Consider the following 21,164-nt stretch of genomic DNA (forward strand, 5'->3'; position numbering starts at 1 on the left):
CTTCCTGAAGTAACTGCAGATCAGCCAAAGAACCTCCTCTGACTACTTAGGATTCTCTTGAAGCGTGTCAATCAGCTAGAATGTGACCATTCTCTGAGCGTTTACATTTCTGAGCATTACATTCTCTGAACACTTTACATTGCCAGACAATTTGTGCTGTGATAGTCAAACCTGACCCTATTATAACTTGACTAAATAATCTTTTCTGTGAGAGGTAGCAGTATATTTATGTCCTCTTTTTGGAAGGTAATAAAGGAATTATTTGATTAATTACCATATGTATTGCTACTTTGCAGAGTAGACCTCAAGTACTATAGTCTGCATTTCTGTGCTTTTTTCTATTCACATACACCAGTGGGTATGTGAATCAGTGAATAATTGCCAAAAATATGATCATTTGAAAACTCTTGTTAGGTGGTCTCTATTTGAATTATATGTTGTCATCCATTAGTAATTTGCAAGATTTGATCAGAACCAGTCAACTCTCTTTAAATCAGTTAATCACCATTAAAGGTTTTTATGGAAAGGAAAAACAGTACTCAACAGTTGAGTTGATACTAAAGCTTTGCTTTGACCAAATTGCAGTTAATACCAGTCAACTACTTTTTTTGAGATGGAGTCTCACTCTGTCGTCCAGTCTGGAGGGCTCCGCTTCCTGGGTTCACGTCATTCTTCTGCCTCAGCCTCCCGAATAGCTGGGACTACAGGCACCCGTCACCACACCCGGCTAATTTTTTTTTTAGTAGAGATGGGGTTTCACCGTGTTAGCCAGGATGGTCTCCATCTCCTGACCTGGTGATCCGCCCGCCTCGACCTCCCAAAGTGCTGGGATTACAGGCATGAACCACCGCACCCAGCCTACCAGTCAACTGCTTTTTATTTTTATCTTCATATATTAAGGGAATTTTTAGTTAAACAGGTTGCCTTCACATATATTTTAGTTGGTTGCCGTCACATATATTTTATGATTATATATTAGATGCCTTTGGATGTCTGTATTTTTTAGTAGGCAGATGAAAGTGTTTTTAGTAGCTGGGCATGGTGGCTCACGCCTGTAATCCCAGCACTTTGGGAGGCCGAGGCAGACGGATCACGAGGTCAGGAGATCAAGACTATCCTGGCTAACACGGTGAAACCCCGTCTCTACTAAAAATACAAAAAATTAGCCGGGCATGGTGGCAGGCGCCTGTAGTCCCAGCTACTCGGGAGGCTGAGGCAGGAGAATGGCGTGAACCCAGGACGCAGAGCTTGCAGTGAGCCAAGATGGCGCCAGTGCACTCCAGCCTGGGTGACAGAGCGAGACTCCGTCTCAAAAAAAAAAAAAAAAAAAAGTGTTTTTAGTTGGGATTATAGGATTGCTTTAATAAACAAAATAATATTTCCTCAGAAAATCTCTCTTATTCCAACAAATACTAACTCTAAAGACTGTTCTCTGTGTTTTTTAGTCGGCCGTATACTAACAAGGTAATTACTTTATGGTACCGTCCACCTGAACTGCTGCTGGGAGAAGAACGATACACACCAGCCATTGATGTATGGAGCTGTGGGTAAGATAGCCTTATTTACTGGTTTATTTTACTTGAAACTTTTGGTAGTGAATTAAAATAGATCATTTGGTAATGACGAGTATTTTTTCCATTAGCTGTATCCTTGGCGAACTCTTCACTAAAAAACCTATATTTCAAGCAAATCAGGAACTTGCACAACTAGAATTAATAAGGTAAGCTGCTGATTATAATATTGGTGGGAGTTGGGAGAGTGTCATACTCCTCAGGAAATTTAAACTCTGTCAAGCTTGTCTTTTCTCTTGTTAGTTCTCTGGAGGGCTTTATGACTGCTAAATGGAGGACAAACTGAAATGTAGGCACTTTGATACTTGTTCCAGTGAAATTAAGGATATCAAAGCCCCTTGGTGGGTGTGTGTGTATGGATACATGTGTGCGCGCATGTGTGCGTTTTTTTAAATCAAAGGACTTGAGGCCCAAAAGACAAGACTGTCAAGGAAGAGTAAATGTAGGAGAGAATGAATGGTAGATACGTATTTTTTAATTATGACAGAAATGAAAAATTAATGTTTTGGGGTATTGTTAAAAAATACTCCATTGTAAATATACATATGTTTTTATGTGTATTTACATGTGTCTATATATGTGTGTATATACACTAAAATACATGCATATACCCCCTAGCATAGGCCTTCATTATTTGGAGCCTATCATAGGACCTAGTTCATAAGCAATTACTCATACATTTTTGTCGCTTTTCTTTTTATCTTTTATCTTATTTTATTGTTTTATTTTTTTGAGATGGAGTCTCTGTCACCTAGGCTGGAGTGCAGTGGCACAATCTCCACTCACTGCAACTCTGCCTTCTGGGTTCAAGCAATTTTCCTGCCTCAGCCTCCCGAGTAGCTCAGATTACGGGTGCCCACCACCACACCCAGCTAATTTTTGCATTTTTAGTAGAGACAGGGTTTCACCATGTTGGCCAGGCTGGTCTTGAACTTCCGACCTCAGGTAATTCCCCCCCACCTTGTTCTCCCAAAGTGCTGGGATTATAGGTGTGGCCACATCATCCAGCCCATCTTATATTTTAAAATAATTTTAATTTAAAAAATGGGCTTTGTTCGGGCGCGGTGTCTCACGCCTGTAATCCCAGCACTTTGGGAGGCCTAGGTGGGTGGATCACCTGAGGTTGGGAGTTCAAGACCAGCCTGACCAACATGGAGAAACCCCGTTTCTATTGAAAATACAAAATTAGCAGGGCGTGGTGGCCCATGCCTGTAATCCCAACTACTTGGGAGGCTGAGGCAGGAGAATCGTTTGAACCCAGGAGGCAAAGGTTGCAGTGAGCCAAGATTGTGCCACAGCACTCTAGCCTGGGTAAGAAGAGCAAAATTGTCTTCAGTTTCATATGTAATAATGTAAACGTGCAACTTATAAAATTTCCATGAAAGTTTCAAAATACATATGAAGTTTTTTAGTAAAGATATTGGTAGGGGCCACAGATTTACAGAATTTTACTTTCCCGACTGAACAAAATGAACATAAAGCAACAGATAGTAACCAGAGAAGGATCTCAGCATGCTCTGGACCTCAGCATCATATCATAAACAGACAAATTGAATCAAACTAAAAATCTTACTATTGCCCTTTTTGATGGTTAGGCAAGGTTTTTACTATAGGGTACCGGAGGGAAAGATTAGTTCCCTGGTTAGAGCCTGCTTCTTCTCTGGGGATAACTTGGCTGTAATCAGAAGTACCCAAAGCCAGAAACTAGTAGTGCTTCAACTCCAGAGCAGCGAGTTGCCTCACCTTTAAATGGAAGCATAGAACTAATTATGTCCAGACTTCACTGAGGGTATCCATGCACAGAACTTTTAATAAAATTACAAAAAAGGAGAAGGGAAAGGAAGGAGTTCACCTGAAACATAGAAAACTTTTATGTTACTTTTTTTTTTTTTTTTTTTGAGACAGGATCTCACTTTGTTGCCTAGGCTGGAGTGCATTGGGGCAGTCATGGCTCACTGCAGCCTTGACCTCCTGCCTCAGCCTTCTAAGTAGCTGGGACCACAGGCATGCACCACCATGCTGGGTGATTTTTTTTTTTTTTTTTTTTTTAGAGACTGGATTTCTCTATGTTGCCCAGGCTGGTCTCCAACTCTTGGGCTCAAGCGATCATCCTGTCTCAGCCTCCCAAAATGTGTCTTACCTTTTTAATTGTGCGACAGACAAGTAAAAAGGGTTAAGAAGAACTGATACTCTTGGAAAAAAGAAATATACCTTTCAATGCTAATTGAGCATTTACAAAAGTTAGTTATATATTAGTAGAGGAAGAAACTCCAAAACATTGAAATACTATAGGCTAAATTCTCTAAAATAGAATAAAACTAGAAAATAATATAAAAATGGAAACAACAAAGTCTCTTAACTATCTGAAAAATTTACATATGCTAAAAAATATTGGATTACAGAAAAATCAAACTTTAAGACAGGGGTGTCCAGTCTTTTGGTTTCCCTGGACCACATTGGAAGAAGAATAGTTGTCTTGGACCACTCATAAAATACAGTAACACTGATGATAGCTGATTGATAGACTAAAAACAAAAAAAAAAATGCAAAAAAAAATCTCATAATATTTTAAGAAAGTATGAATTTGTGTTGGGCTGCATTCAAAGCCATCCTGGGTTGCATGCAGCCCATGGGCTACGAGTTGGACAAGCTTGCTTTAGAACATCTAGCTTCACAAAGAGTGATTAAGTATAAAAATCCATGGGCTCACCCTGTGCTTAGGAGAAAATCACAACCTTAAATATACTACTAAATAAGAAAAGGAAAGCAAATTAATTAAGCATTCTACAGAAAAATTAGACAAAAGCAGCTAAATAAACCAAGGAAATAAAAATGAATTATAATACATACAATGTAGAATTTATGAAGAAATCTGTGATCTGGTCTTGGGTTTATTCACATATATATACAATATAAATTAATCTAGTTTGACTTCATATGAAAAGAGAGTATAAAGAAATTAAATGACTGAGTATGGTGGCTCATGCCTGTAATCCCCACATTTTGGGAGGCCAAGGCAGGATCACTTGAGCCAGGATCACTTGAGCCCAGGAGTTTTAGACCAGCTTGAGCAACACAGTGAGAACTTGTCTCTACAAATTAAAACAAATAAATAAAAACAACAACAAATTAGCTAGTCATTGGGTTGTGAGCATGTGGTCTGTACTACTCGTGAAGCTGAGGCGAGAGGATTACTTGAGCCCAGGAAGTCGAGACTGCCGTGAGCTGATGGCACCACTGCATTCCAGCCTGGTTGACAGAATGAGACCTTATCTCCAAAACAAAAAACCAGCCCCAGTATTTTCTTTGATAAATTATTGCACATCTTTTAGAAACCAATACTTGTAATGTTCTTTAAACTATTCCGGAACATAAGAATAGTGCAGTAGAAGCTTTCTTACTCAGTCTTCTCTTGAAGAGTCTTATTAGATTAATTGATGCTCTTCTTTCCCTCTGTAAAGAAAAACTGACTTGATAACATGGCAAGCTGAATGCTTGTAGCTAGTAGGCTATCATTTTCTAGTAAGACTATGTATTTATCCCACCAGTTGAAGAGTATGCTGAACAGGAGGTGGTTGTTAGTTTTCAATTTTTATGCTAACTTTTTATTATTGTAATTACATAGTTTAATTAAGCATAGATACAGTGCTTTACAAAAATTTTAAGACATTGCTGTCTAATTAGGGGTGGACATGTAATTGTGTAAGTTAGAAAAGTCATAAAAATCTAAGATGTGGCATTAGATTGCTTTGAAAGTGTTTTTAATTTCTAGATTTATTTAAAGAAATCAAAACTAAAAATCTGTGATGATGTGTTATGCGTGTGGTTTGTTCAAGAGAGCTAATACAGAATTCCATTCGGGGAATCCTCTGTTCAAAGAGAAAGCCTTGGCCTTTGTCAGAAGATGGGAAAACAATTGTACATTTATAAACTTTCAGTTAAAATAAAATGTTTAAATTATGTATCTGTGTATCTTTTTTTTTTTTTTAACGATTCCTTCTAACCTTTTTTTAAACGAGTCATTCTAGCCCCCCCCCCCCTTTTTTTAAACTTAACCAGCCAACTCTCTTGGTCCTGATTGTATAGGAAACTAGGGCTTCTATTAAACATAGTTAACATCTATTTAGTTTACATACAATATCAGCATTATTCTAAGAGTTTCACTTGAATTTTCTCAGTTAAGCTTCATAACAACCCTATGTCTTCTCTTTATAGTTGAGAAAACTGAACCATAGAGAGGTGAAGAATTTGTCCAGGATCATATAACTAGCAAGTGGCAAAACTGAGATTTAAACACTGCTAGGTGTTACCTTAGGATCTAAACTTTTAACCATTACTCCAAACTACAGGCTGGGTGTGGTGGCTCACACCTGTAATCACAGAACTTTGGGAGGCTGAAACAGGTGGATCACTTGAGCCCAGGAGTTCAAGACCAGACTGGGCAATATGGCAAAGCTCTGTCTTTACTAAAAACAAAAATCAGCCGGGTGTGGTAGCACACATCTGTAATCCCAGCTCCTTGGGAGGCTGAGGCACGAGAATTGCTCGAACCTGGGAGGCAGAGGTTGCAGTGAGCCAAGATAGCACCACTCTACTCCAGCCTGGGTGACAGAGTGAGAACTAGTCTCAAAAAATAAATAAATAAACTACATAGGAAATAAAACTACCTGGAATCTTTTCTTTTATAAAATCAATATGACACACGTATCAGTACTTGACAAAGACAGCATGAAAGTTTTTACAAGATATTAGGCCGGGCATGGTGGCTCACGCCTGTAATCCCAGCACTTTGGGAGGCTGAGGTGGGAGGGTCTCTTGAGGCCAGGAGCCTAAAATCAAGCCTGGCCAACATGGTGAACCCCCCTGCCCCATATCTACTAAAAATATAAAAATTAGGCTGGGCGTGGTGGCTCATGCTTGTAATCTCAACACTTTGGGAGGCTGAGGTGGGTGGATCACTTGAGGTCAGGAGTTCGAGACCAGCCTGGCCAGCATGGCAAAACCCTATCGCTACTAAAATTACAAAAACTAACTGGGCGTGGTGGTATGCGCCTGTAGTCCCAGCTCCTCAGGAGGCTGAAGTATGATAATTGCTTGAACCCAGAAGGCAGAGGTTGCAGTGAACTGAGATTGCTCCACTGAGCTCCAGCCTGGGTGAAAGAGAGACTCTCTCAAAAAAAAAAAAAAAAATTTTTTTAATGAGATATTAATTCAAGAATTCTAAGGGAGGTATTAACAAATAGTATCCAGCTTTTTATCAAAAAGTTAACTTGCAGAAAATGATGGGAGGTAAGACGATATAGAGGGTCAAGAAAGGTATCTCCCATAAAGTGACATTTGAGCAGAGATCTGAATGAAGAAATGGCAAAGTAATAAAGACTCTGAGGCATGAGTGTATTTGGTTTATTTAGGAATATGTTTTCAGTGAACCATATGCGGGGGAAAGCTTGGTTTATCCATTTTATAGCATGCTGTACAGTTACTAAAAAGGAAATCGTTGGTTAGGCATGGTGGCTCATGCCTATCAATCCCAACACTTTGGGAGGCCAAGGCGGGTGGATCACTTGAGGTCGTGTTCAGGACCAGCCTTGCCAACATGGTGAATCCCTGTCTCTACTAAAAATACAAAAATTAGCTGGGCTCAGTGGTGTACGCCTGTAATCCCAGCTACTTGGGAGACTGAGGCAGGAGCATCCTGCCTCCGGTAGCTTGAAATCGGGAGGCAGAGGTTGCAGTGAGCCGAGATTGTGCCACTGCACTCCAGCCTGGGTGACAGAGTGAGACTATGTCTCAAAAAAAAAAAAAGAAAAAGAAAAAAAGGGAATAGTTGATTTGGAGATAAATGGAAAAGCAGCATGAATAGTTACAGAAGGCTATATTGAGATTGATGTCATTTAGGTAAAACGAAAGACTCAAATTGTTGATCTGAACATGGACTTTCAAGAAGAGTAGGTAGGAGAAATTTTTATTTTCTAGTTTATATATTTCAGCATGTTTTTGTTTTGTTAAGATATTTATAGTTTTATAAAGAGATTCACTGGGCACAGTGGCTCACATCTGTAGTCTCAACACTTTGGAAGGCCAAGGCAGGTGGATCACTAGAGCCCAGGAGTTTGAGACTAGCCTGGGCAACATGACCGAACCCTGTCTCTACAAAAAATACAAAAATCAGCTGGGTGTGGTAGCACACACCTATAGCCCAAGCTATTGGGAGGCTGCGGTACAAGGATCACCTGAACCCGGGGAGGTCGAGGCTACAGTGAACTGTGATTGCACCACTGCCCTTTAATCTGGGCAACAGAGCAAGACCTTGTCTCAAAAATCAGAAATAAAACAAAAAATAAAAACATCCTTCAATTTTGATTTCATAGCATTAATTTCTTTTTAAACACGAGGAAATGAAGTTTCTGATAAACAAATCTGAGTATAATGAGGCAACGGAGTATACTGAAAAGTGTGTGGCCTTTAGAATCTTACAGACTTGGGTTCTAATGTCAGCTCAGCTACTTCCTGCTCTTACGGTTTAGGGTAGATCCCATATGCTCGAAGTTTATTTCTTCAAAAGTAAAAGAGGACTAATAACATGCTTAAGGTTGTAAGAATTAAATGTAAATAAGTTTTCAGTACCTTTTTCTTCCCTCACCTTATTTGCAGCAATGCTAGGTTGTTTCTCTAATCTGTAGGCTCAGGAATGGTGAGACCTGGTGTCAGTATTGTACAAATACATGTAAAACTGATCAAGAGTGATAACACTAATCAGGATTCACTTTAAATGGCTTTGCACCATGGTGATTGAGTTATTTTATTTATAATTTGCTTTGTTCCAGAAAGTATTTTAGGCAGATTACAAATATTTTATAATAGAAGTAGCATAGATTAAAAAATGATGGAGGGAGGCCGGGCACGGTGGCTCATGCCTGTAATCCCAGCACTTTGGGCGGCCGAGGCGGACAGGTCACGAGGTCAGAGACCGAGACTATCCTGGCTAACACGGTGAAACCCCATCTCTACCAAAATTAAAAAAAACAAAAAACAAACAAAAAAAAAACGGGCGTGGTGGTGAGTACCTGTAGTCCCAGCTACTCAGGAGGCTGAGGCAGGAGAATGGTGTGAACCCAGGAGGCGGAGCTTGCAGTGAGCCGAGATGGCACCAGTGCCCTCCAGCCTGGGCGACAGAGCGAGACTCTGTCTCAAAAATAAATAAGTAAATAAACAAAACAATTAGCTGAGTGTGGTGGCACACACCTGTAATCCCAGGTACTTGGGAGGCTGAGGCGGGAGAACTGCTTGAACTTGGGAGGTGGAGGTTGCAGTGAGTGGAGATTGTGCCACTGCACTCCAGCCTGGGCGACAGAGTAAGACTCCGTCTCTGCCGAGCCTAGTCTCAGTTTGCAAGTCAAAAAAAAAAAAAAAAGTGATGGAGGGCACGATGACTCACACCTGTAATCCCAGCACTTTGGGAGGCTGAGGCGGGTGGTTTACTTGAAGTCAGGAGTTTGAGACCAGCCCGGCCAACATGGTGAAACCCCATCTCTACAAAAATACAAAATTAGCGGGGCGTGGTAGCTAGCACCTGTAATCCCAGCTTCTGGGGAGGCTGAGGCAGGAGAATCGCTTGAACCTGGAAGGCAGAGGTTGCATTGAGCCAAGATCGTGCCACTGCACTCCAGCCTGGGCAACAGAGTGAGACTGTGTCTCAAAAAACAAAAAGTGATGGAGGAAGAGAATGGAAAACAAACATTTGGGACAAAATGGGATGAATGAAGGCAGAAATCTCTGTGTAACCATATATATACACACATATATATGTGTGTGTGTGTATATATATATAATTTTTTTAAACATGAGGATCACATTAAGCCTTATACCAGTCAGCTAAAGAGCCTTTATATCACACAATGTACATTGCTTATGAGATAAAAACGATTATAATCAGTGAAGAAATTGAAAGTAGATTAGAATTAAATGAATCTTTTCTCTGACTCTGCCACCTCATGCAGTACACACAAAGCCTCAGTCCTAGGTGGTTCACACAGGTGAAATTTTTTAAACTTTAAAGGAATAGATTTTGGTTGTACCAGATGATATAGGTAAAGGAGACTTCCCATATTGAAAAACATGAAGCATGTATGCCTTCATAAACCAATACCATAAAATATTCTGTAGAGTTGTGCTTCTCAAACTTTTTGGTCTCAGAACTTCCTTACGCTCAAATTACTAAAGATCCCAGGAGTTTTTGTATCTGCTGAGATTTACCATATTAGAAATTAAAGATATTTATGAATTCATTTCAACACAATATTTTAACATGTTTTAAAGTCTATAAAGTCTATAGTTTCTAAAATAAAAGTTGTTGGAATGAGTGGCAGATCTGTCTGGTTTAATAGACGTGACACTTGGATCCTCATATCTGTCATGTGCTGTTTTCAATAGCCTTTTTGGATAACGGTGCATGTTCTTAGAAACCACAAAAATTAGATGATTGTGGTTGTAATGTATAATCTGAAATCATATGAAGGGATATTTTATACTGTACTATATTGAAATCCATTGTTCTGTCTTGCACTTTGGATCTTTTATCTGTGATGATTTTGTGACATTATGCATTGGTCATTTGAAAAATGCTGCTTCACTGAATTGAACAGATCTTCCACATGTAACATTTTATATGATATAATTTGTACCACCACTGATCTCATCAGAAAAGCTTTTCAGTATTGTGAAGCTGTTAAGCTGACGGTGGAGGATATAAGTTTTCTAATCTAATTTCTCTAGAAAGTTCAAGTTGTATAATTGACAATAAATACTGTTGTTTTCCTTCAAGTGACAAGCTGACTTTGTTCCTATTTGAGAAAATGTCTGGAAAATACTCAAGTATGAATGACTGCAGTGTGTTAGTTGTCTTTGCCGGTAAAAATAGAGGTCCATGAAAAAAGCAGCTACCTCAGCTTGCAAGTCAAATCATTGCACAGGCACATCTTCTCAAGATAACTATCATATTTTATTGTACAGTAGAAGCGCTTATAAGTATTTCCCATTTCATTGCAAAGAATATTAAAAAGATACATACTCAAGTGTCAGAATTAAATGCCATTAACAATTTGCACTGCTTCAACAAGTACATTCTTTTTTTGAGACAGAGTCTTGTTCTGTCACCCAGGCTGGAGTGCAGTGGTATAATCTCAGCTCACTGCAACTTCTGCCTCCCGGGTTCAAGCAATTCTTGTGCCTCAGCCTCCTGAGTAGCTGGAACTACAGGTGCGCCACCACACCCGGCTAATTTTTGTATTTTTAGTAGAGACAGGGTTTTGCCATGTTGGCCAGGTTGGTGTCGAACTCATGACTTCAGGTGATCTGCCCACCTTGGCCTCCCAAGTGCTGGAATTACAGGCATGAGCCACTGCGCCTCGCCTAACAAGTACGTTCTTATTTGAAACTGGCTTTTCTCCCCACCCTGAAATTTGCATGATAATGAAGAGTACATCCTGTTAATATAGTTTGTTGCCACTGAGTTGAATCATTTTAAGGTGCTGGTGTTTTTACCACTGTTTTTGTACCATTAGTGCAAATCAACACATGGAAAAAGGCAAATAATGGCTTAGTAATAACTTTGACCTGCCAGACCTTGACGTGTCTAGGGGACGCTCAGTGGTCCTTGGACCCCACTTGTGAAAACTGTTGCTGTGTGTCAGTCTTACATACGAATACTGATGTACAACATCTAACTTAACAAATAGAAAATACGGCATTACACTGAAATAATGGTACTTTTATTAGGCTCGGATGGTTTTCTTCCTTTGAATATAGTGATGAATATGTATTAGGAAATCTGTTGATATAATTCACATTAGTAGCCCTGGAGAAAATGCAGATGATGGTGGTTACAGAAGTTCTGAAAAATCAAAACTGATAAAACTAAAGCACTCTTAGAATGTAAAAGCCACAAAAATTAAAATCCATAGTAGAGAAGAATAAATGAATGCTTCATTAACAGGAAATATGTGTGAATTTGTATGTATATATGTGAGTATATTTCTGTTATGTGTTTTTCAAACCCAAAGGCATAATTCCTTCCAGGGCTGACCAATGAATGTGCTCCCATTAAAATCAGAAATTGAAGTTACCCAATATTGTGTACTGGCATTATCATTTTAACATTATTTAGGAATTGCCACATAATATAACATACCACAGTGATAAAGATACATTTGAAAAAATATAGATGATTGTAACATGGGTTATATGATTTATATACCTGGAATACCTCAAAGAAACAACTGCTAAAACTGGTAGGAACACTGCAATCTCAGATAGCTTCCTATTATTAAGTTTTTGTTTGCAGCCAGGAATGATGACTCACACCTGTAATCCTAGCACTTTGGGAGGCTGAGATGGGAGGATTGCTGGAGTCCAGGAGGTCAAGGTTACACTGAGCCTTATTTGCACCCCTGCACTCCAGCCTGGGTGACAGAGCGAGACCTTGTCTCAAAAAAACAAAGAAAAACAAGAATGTAAAATTTCAAACCTTTCCTGTCATAAAGCTTTTCTTTCGTTTTTCTTTTCCTCTCCTTTCTCCTTTCTCCTTTTCCTTCCTTCCTTCCTGCCTGCCTGCCTGCCTGCCTGCCTGCCTGCCTGCCTGCCTCCCTCCCTCCCTCCCTCCCTCCCTCCCTCCCTTCCTCCCTCCCTCCCTCCCTCCCTTCCTCCCTTCCTCCCTTCCTTCCTTCCCACAGAGCCTTGCTCTGTTGCCAGGCTGGAGTGCAATGGCGCAATCTCGGCTCACTGTAACCTCTGTCTCCCAGGTTCAAGCGGTTCTCCTGCCTCAGCCACCTGAGTAAATGGGACTACAGGTGCGCGCCACCACACCCAGCTAATTTTTGTATTTTTGGTAGAGACAGGGTTTCACCATGTTGGGCAGGATGGCCTTGATATCTTGACTTTGTGATCTGCCTACCTCAGCCTCCCAAAGTGCTGGGATTACAGGCATGAGCCACTGTGCCCAACCTTTCTTTCTTTTTTTTTTTTTTTTAGACAAAGTTTTGTTCTAAAGAAGTGCAGTGGCCTGATCTCAACTCACTGCAGCCTCCACCTTCCAGGTTCAAGTGATTCTTCTGCCTCAGCCTCCCAGGTAGCTGGGATTACAGGTGTGCGCCACCATGCCCAGCTAAGTTTTGTGTTTTTAGTAGAGATGGGATTTCCTGTCTCGCCAAGCCTAGTCTCAAACTCCTGGGCTCAAACAGTCCACCCGCCTTGGCCTTCCAAAGTGCTGTGATTAAAGGCGTGAGCCACCATGCCTGGCCACGCTTTTCTAATTAATTGCTTAGAAAATATAATGGGCTTGGGCTGGGCGCGGTGGCTCACGCCTGTAACAGATCCCAGCACTTTGGGAGGCCAAGATGGGTGGATCACTAGGTCAGGAGATCGAGACCATCCTGGCTAACATGGTGAAACCCCGTGTCTACTAAAAATACAAAAAAATTAGCCGGGTGTGGTGGTGGGCACCTGTAGTCCCAGGTACTTGAGAGGCTGAGGCAGGAGAATGGTGTGAACCCAGGAGGCGTAGCTCTCAGTGAGCCGAGATGGTGCCACTACACTCCAGCCTGGGCGACAGAGCGAGACTCCATCTCAGAAAAAAAAAAAAAAAAGAAAATACAATGGGCTAAAAACATGTTTAAGGCTGGGCTCAGTGGCTTATGCCTGTAATCCCAATACTTTGATAGACTGAGGCAGGAGGATCACTTGAGGCTAGGAGTTTGAGACCAGCCTGGGTCTCAAATTAGATGGATATAGTGGCATATGCCTGTAGTCTCAGCTATTTGGTAAGCTGAGGCAGGAGGATCATTCGAGACCAGGAGGTTGAGGCTGTAGGGAGCTATGATTGCGCCACTGAACTCCAGCCTGGGGTAGCAGCGGAACCCTGTGTCTCTTTAAAAAAAAAAAACCTGTTTAAAAAACAAAAAGCCCATAAAGGAAACACACAAGATCTCACTGGAAATAAATAAATAAATAAATAAATAAATAAATAAATAAATGGAAAGAAATAGAGGCATTGACTATTTCTAAAATAGAAATATTAAGCATTGTAAAGGCAGTAGTTGGTTCTAAATCTGTAAATTCAGAGTGGTGGTTGAATCCTAGCAGGATTCTCTTCTGGAGTGCTACAGTATTGATTATAGTTCATGTGTAATAAAATTTTGAGGATAATAAGTGAAGAGGTGGATAGGAGATTGTCCTATCAGACTTTCAAGAAATATTAATAGCACAATATGGTATTGACACCGGAGTAGATTGATCAAATCATGATAGATTCCCGAAGTAGACCTCAGATAATTGGAGATTTAGCATATACCTTAGTGTATGATGCATCTCAGTAGTACATGGTATTGGAGTAGCTGACTGGCCACCAGGCACAGATTTTGTAAATGCAGTTATCAGTTGCTGTCATGTCTACCTCTCTAGTTTCTAGGAACTTTCCTTGCGTCGGTATGTATATTCCATCATGTATGCTGCTTTTGATTACATAACTTTGGTACTGAGATATCTTTCAACATCACGTATGATAAAATAATTGAAATTCTTTAAGGGTAATGAAACTGTTATTTATTATAAGACTATTGGGCCAGATGCTAGCTCATTTAATTTTGTAGCTTTAAAATAAAATTAATCTTAAGTTTCCAAAAGAGGAGCAGATTCCTAAGCAATATAATTTGACCAGTGTCAGACAGGATTCAAATCTAAAGCTTGCTTCTAAAGTCTGTCTTCATTATACTTAGGCAAAGTACCTTCTTAGAACTGTATTGTGGACTGGGCGCAGTGGCCCATGCCTGTAATCCCAACACTTTAGGAAGCTGAGGTGGGAGGATCACTTGAAGTCAGGAGTTCAAGACCAGCCGGGGCAACATAGCAAAAACCTGTCTACAGACAGACAAACCCACCGCAGTATTATGTAGACGCCAGTTATGCTTCCATCTAAGCCTCCCTAAGTCCTGTATTCCACCTACACTGATTTACATAGTGGTCCTTCCAAATGTCTATACTTGGTATTTCCATGCCTTTGCCTGTGTTCTCTCTTCTGGTAACATAATTTATCTTATTCCCTTTCCCACCTGTCTATGGTTTTTTTTTTTGTTTTTTTTTTTGAGACAGAGTCTTGCTCTGTCGCCCAGGCTGGAGTGCAGTGGCGTGATCTCGGCTCTCTGCAAGCTCTGCCTCCCGGGTTCACGCCATTCTCCTGCCTCAGCCTCCCAAGTAGCTGGGACTACAGGCGCCCGCCACCACGCCCAGCTAATTTTTTGTATTTTTAGTAGAGACGGGGTTTCACCGTGTTAGCCAGGATGGTCTCAATCTCCTGACCTCGTTATCTACCCGCCTCGGCCTCCTAAAGTGCTGGGATTACAGGCGTGAGCCACCGCGCCCAGCTCTATGGTTTATTTATCCTTGGAATTATAACCAAAATTCTTCACTCTTTCCCTAACTTGAGTAAGTTTTCTTATATTTCTGCATATTGAAAGTATCTTTGCCTTCCTGTATTCCAGTATGCTTTATACCTTTATTATAGTGCACATCAGTCTGCCTGGGGTCGATTGTGTTTACATGATTACTTAGAAAAGTATACAAAAACAAGAAATAGAAAAGAGACCTGTAAACAACTAAAATAGAAAGCAGGATGAAACAAATGTCAAACCAGTAGCATGCAAGGAGTAATTCTGAGTAGCACTGGGGAATACAGAAGACTTTTGTTAATTAGATTACTTTTGATCTGAATCTTGAGAAGTGAAAAGAATTCAGCTATATAGAATTTAGGGAGAAGGAACATCAGCGTAGACATGAAGGAGGGCCTGTGGGGAGAGATGGATTGGGAAATGAGACTAGGAAGGCAGATTGGGACCAGATCTAGAGAGCCCATGCTACAGGAGTTGGGCTTTCTTTCCAAGGGAGTAGGGTTGAGGAGGTTGTGAAAATTGGACTTTCAGACAAAAGAGAGTAGAACTGTACGAAGAACAAGTTCTTAGTATCTTTAAAGCTTGGGTTTATAAAAATGTTAAATATATTGAGACAAAAAAGTACATTTCAGTGACATATGGCTTTAGACATGTGAAAGGTCTCCTATAAATATGTGTTTCTGAGTTATTCTAAAGCTCAGCTAAAAGAATGTCTGGCAACTTGAGCCATTACTTGTTTATATACATTTATACATGCATTTGTATTTACGTATGTTTGGAACATTTTTACTTTCAATCAGTGATACATCAACATTTTCTTTTTACATATGCAGACTAGCTGACAATTTTATATATAATAAACATCCTTGAAATTTGGTATACAAAAAATAAGTAGATTTAATCAAATTTTCATCTACATATTACTAAATCAGTTAGTTTTTAAATGTTTAGTAGCTGGAGTTGCCTATTTGTTTATAGCATTTTTTCTACAAATTACCATAACAAGGATTTACTAGTTAATACTAAAATAATGAGGGTTTTCAAGATACAGGTAAACGAGAGTAAAGCAGTTAAAATTTCTTTATGACTTAAGATCAGCAGCACTACTTAAATTGAAGAACTTTGATGTTTCAGGAGTATTATGTTTAGTGTCCTTCCATTGATGGCAGTTAGCAGTAGTCTACACTACAGTTACCTTCTTGAGGTCATATAGGAATCTGTTTCTGCTATTATTGTAGACTGCCTTATATTCATGGGAAGGAGGAGTGACAGGTACCAAAAAACCACAGAGGGACATATATTAAACTCTAGTTCCTTAATTTATTGGCATAAATTTTTTATGTTGGTTTTAAGGTATAAGTCACATATTTTGAGTATCATGTTTTAAGAGTTCATTTTGCAAATATGAAAGTCCTCTAAGAATTGGAATGCTTGGATTGTTAAAAGTATCTACTGAAAATAAATTAATTTCTTAAATAATTAAATTGGGATGACTAAAATATTTAACGAGGGCCGGGTGTGGTGGCTTATGCCTGTAATCCCAGCACTTTGGGAGGCCTAGGCAGGTGGATCACTTGAGGCCAGGAGTTCGAGACCAGCCTGGCCAATCCTACTAAAAATACAAAAACTAGCTGGGCCGTGCTGGCGCATGCCTATAATCCCAGCTACTCAGGAGGCTGAGGCAGGAGAATCGCTTGAACCCAGGAGGCAGAGATTGCAGTGAGCTGAGATTGTGCCACTGTACTCCAGCTTGGGTGACAGAGTGAGACTCTGTCTCAAAAAAAAAATAAAAAAATAAAATAACAAAAGTTTTTATAGACCAAGGCTTCAATTTTTGTGTATTTAAAAATGAGTTGATGTTTTGTATAACAGTTGTATGTATTATTTATGTAGTTTATAGTGATGTACTTTCTTTTGTGTGTTGCTTAGCCGAATATGTGGGAGTCCATGTCCTGCAGTGTGGCCTGATGTAATCAAACTACCATATTTCAACACCATGAAACCAAAGAAGCAATATCGTCGAAAGTTAAGAGAAGAATTTGTTTTGTAAGAAGGGGATGTGTAAACATCCTTATTGCATGAATGTTTTACTTTTAATTCTAGTGAATTATAAATGTTAGTCTATTCTCTAGTGATCTGAGGTAAACCTATAATTCTTCTAGGGCATTTAATTTTGAGTTCTGTTTGCTACATGCAGATTACCATTTTACCATTATTATGCAATCAGTGATTTGAGGTTGTGTGTTTGATTTGGTACTTACATGAAATAACTTTAAGAAGATCATTTAAATGTTACTGGAACAGCTTTCAAGCTACTTGAGCTCAAGTTTTCATTTTGCTTTAGAAAAAACTATACTGTTCAGTTCTTAATTTGTGTAATAACAGCAAATTGCCCGTGGAGTAACAATATATACTATTGTTTAGAAAGTGATTGCAAAAATTATGTAAAAATAATGAAATATTTATTCTAAGGAAAATTCGGGATTTATTGAAGTAAAGTATTATGCACATATTAAAAAATGTTAGTATTTAAAATTATGTTTACATTATCTTAGTTTTACAATTTAATAAAAAATAGTTTAAGCTCCTAAAGAAACATAAGCTTGTGTCTAAAGAACACATCTGACTTTTGTAATCCTCTCATGCTAGTATTCCTGCAGCTGCGCTAGACTTATTTGATTACATGCTCGCCTTGGATCCTAGTAAGCGCTGCACTGCTGAACAGGCTCTTCAGTGTGAGTTCCTCCGAGATGTGGAACCCTCAAAAATGCCTCCACCAGAGTAAGTGACTTTTTTTTATATCAGCTTCCACATACACAGTTTTAATAACATTTATGTATAATGATAAGATAGTTCATGCCTGGTTATGAGAAAAGAAGTATAATAAATCCAAGAAAAGATAAAACAGCAGTAATACACATAATTTGCACATCTAGGATATAGATGCTTGCTTAATGTTTAGAACTAGCAAAAACAGCTGCCTTCTAGCTAATTTTAGGCTTGATTGACCTCAAGATTTAATAACATATTTCAACTTTAAGAAAATATTACTGCTGCCCGGGTGCAGTGGCTCACGCCTGTAATCCCAACACTTTGGGAGGCCAAGGCAGGCGGATCACGAGCTCAGGAGTTTGAGACCAGCCTGGCCAACATGGCAAAACCCCGTCTCTACTAAAAATACAAAAATTAGCCGGGCATGGTGGCAGTTGCCTGTAATCCCAGCTACTTGGGAGACTGAGGCAGGAGAATCGCTTGAACCCGGGAGGTGGAGGTTGCAGTGAGCCGAGATCGTGCCATTGCACTCCAGCCTGGTTGACAAGAGCAAGACTCCATCTCAAAAAATAAAAAGAAAATATTACTGCTGTTGCTATTCTAATACTATGTCTACTAAATACTTAACACTGCTACTGGTACTGCTATAGCTATAATTTTGAGTGCTATGCTAAGCATTTTTCATTTTTTACATTAATCTTTATAACCTTATGAGGTAGGTGTTAGTATTATTATCATCACTACTTTACAGAGGAGGAAGCAGGCTCAGAGAGGTTAAGAAACTTGCCCAAGAATACAAATCTAGTAAAGGGTACAGCCAGCACATAAGTCCAGTAAGTAAGAGAGGTTCGAAAAATACTTTATAGCATACTGTACAATATAAATTTCTTATTATTGAATGAAAGAATATTAGTATCAGAAGCCTGTATGGAAAGAATTACTGTCTGATGGGGGAAATATACAGAGTTTGGGAGTCAAAATAGCTGGCTTCTCTTGAACCTTTACCTTCACATGGCTCCTGTTATTTTTCTAGGATTGATTTGGGGAAGGGGGTGGGGGAAGAAAAACAGTTCATTTGCATTCCTTGACAGGATCTAGAAACCTTGTAGGTATTTTCTTAGTAATTTTTTTTTCGTCTTCAGACAGTCTCACTCTGTCACCCAGGCTGGGGTGCAGTGGCACAATCTCAGCTCACTGCAATCTCTGCCTCTCAGGTTCAAGTGATTCTCCTGCCTCAGCCTCCCAAGTAGCTGGGATTACAGGCATGCACCACCACATCTGGCTAATTTTTGTATTTTTAGTAGAGACTGCGTTTCACCGTGTTGGCCAGGCTGGTTTTGAACTCCTGACCTCAGGTGATCCACCCACTTTGGCCTCCTGAAGTGCTAGGATTACAGATGTGAGCCACCACGCCCAGCCTTTTCTTAATAATTTTAAAAATGATAAGGAGCATCATTAAAAGCAAGTCTGTTATCTATAATAATAAAATGGTTCCATGTAATAAAAATAGCATATTTTAAATGAACAGACATGGGCTTTGGAGTTCAAATCTTGGTTCTTCTACTTATCAGTTAGATAGTGCTTGTTATATTTCTATGAGGCTGTCATATTCAGCTGTATTAAGCTTTTATTGAGCTGTACATGGTTGGCCTTTGTGGGATGATTTGAGGGCCAAAAAGCATCTATTATTTGACATCATGAGGGACCTGAATTTTTCACTGTTGAATTAATTGTTTCATGTTTGCTTTTTCCTTAGTGTGTATCAGTAATCTTAAAACTTGGGCTCAGTACTCCTTCAAATAACATTTTTTAAACTTCTGATTCGGAAAAATTTCAACTCTACAGAAAAATAGGAAGAATAGTACAATGAGTATTCATGTATATCCTTTATCTAGATTCAACAGTTATTAATAGTTGGACACATTTGTTTTATCACTCTGCTTTTTTCCTGAACTAGTTAGATATCATGTTGTGGAGGTGACACTTATAAATATGTAATCATATCTGTAAGAACTAGGACTTTATTCTACATGCATATCATATAAAGCATATGAAATTTAACATGAGAATATTTAATGGTCAATCCATATTCAGATTTCCCCAGTTGACCCAATAATTTCCTTTATAAGCTTTCTTTTTTTTTGGATAAATAATTTTTCAAAGTTCGGCATTCTATTTATTTGTTATGTCCTTTTCATCTGTAATCACTCCCTAGGGAAGAGATCTTATGACATTCAACATTTTTTAAGATTCCAAGCTAGCTGTTTGGTAAAATATTTCACAATTTGGATTTGATTGCTTTTTATCAGAATTAGATTAAGAGTTTGGGGGGGGCTGGGCACAGTGGCTCAAGCCTGTAATCCCAGCACTTTGGGAGGCCGAGACGGGCAGATCATGAGGTCAGGAGATCGAGACCATCCTAGCTAACACAGTGAAACCCCGTCTCTACTAAAAAAATACAAAAAACTAGCCAGGCGAGGTGGCGGGCGCCTGTAGTCCCAGCTACTCAGGAGGCTGAGGCAAGAGAATGGCGTAAACCTGGGAGGCGGAGCTTGCAGTGAGCTGAGATCTGGCCACTGCACTGCAGCCTGGGTGACAGAGCGAGACTCCGTCTCAACGAAAAAAAAAAAAAAAAAGTTTGGGGGACAAGAATATAATGTTGATGGTGATCTTGCTCTGTCATAATTATGTTCAACAGAATGTAGTATTACTTAGTAACATAGTAAATTAGTAAATGCTGACATTTTTAAGTAGAGCAGTTACATCACTCTTGTAAATGTATGAAGTGGGAAGCAACTATCATAGCATTTGATATCTACCACCGATAGTCATTTAGAAAATGTTGAGCAGTTGTACATTGTCCCATTTTCATCTTGAACTTATGTTACTCCCATAGGCTTTTATTCTAATGTAAAATATTTATGCTGGAAAGTATTTTATTGATTACTGTATTATATATTTTAAAAAACAAATATATGTATATAAATGGAAATTAAATTTCACGTTTCCTGTGACTAAAAGCTCTCTTTCTTCTTGATTAAATTGTCATTGCAAATATCAGTAGTGAATATTTCCTTATTTATTTATTTATTTATTTATTGACGGAGTTTTGCTCTTGTTGCCTCAGCCTCTCAAGTACCTGGGATTAGAGGCATGTGTTACCACGCCTGGCTAATTTTGTATTTTTAGTAGAGACAGGGTTTCTCCATGTTGGTCAGGCTGGTCTTGAACTCCCGACCTCAGGTGATCCGCCTGCCTCGGCCTTGCAAAGTGCTGGGATTACAGGTGTGAGCCACCGTGCCCGGCCCGAATATTTCCTTTTTAAATAAAGAAGAAATTAGTAAATTTTGTTGGAAGTACAACCTAATGAAAGAGATTGGGC

The 21,164-nt window shown here is 39.3% G+C and overlaps 1 protein-coding gene across 3 annotated transcripts in view; it reads left to right on the forward strand.

The window, feature by feature from the left end:
• Window positions 1–21,164, forward strand: part of CDK13 (cyclin dependent kinase 13) — a 143,088-nt gene that overhangs the window by 106,363 nt on the left and 15,561 nt on the right. For 2 of the 3 annotated variants that reach the window (XM_033193739.1, XM_033193737.1), the window contains exons 8-11: window positions 1,446–1,547; window positions 1,643–1,720; window positions 16,940–17,056; window positions 17,660–17,791. In XM_033193739.1, coding sequence (XP_033049630.1) covers window positions 1,446–1,547; window positions 1,643–1,720; window positions 16,940–17,056; window positions 17,660–17,791 — 429 coding nt within the window. The remainder of the gene's footprint in view (window positions 1–1,445; window positions 1,548–1,642; window positions 1,721–16,939; window positions 17,057–17,659; window positions 17,792–21,164) is intronic. The other variant, XM_033193738.1, reaches the window with a different exon arrangement.

Source organism: Trachypithecus francoisi, unplaced genomic scaffold (genome assembly GCF_009764315.1).
Source record: "Trachypithecus francoisi isolate TF-2019V2 unplaced genomic scaffold, Tfra_2.0 Lachesis_group4, whole genome shotgun sequence".
Lineage (NCBI taxonomy): Eukaryota > Metazoa > Chordata > Mammalia > Primates > Cercopithecidae > Trachypithecus > Trachypithecus francoisi.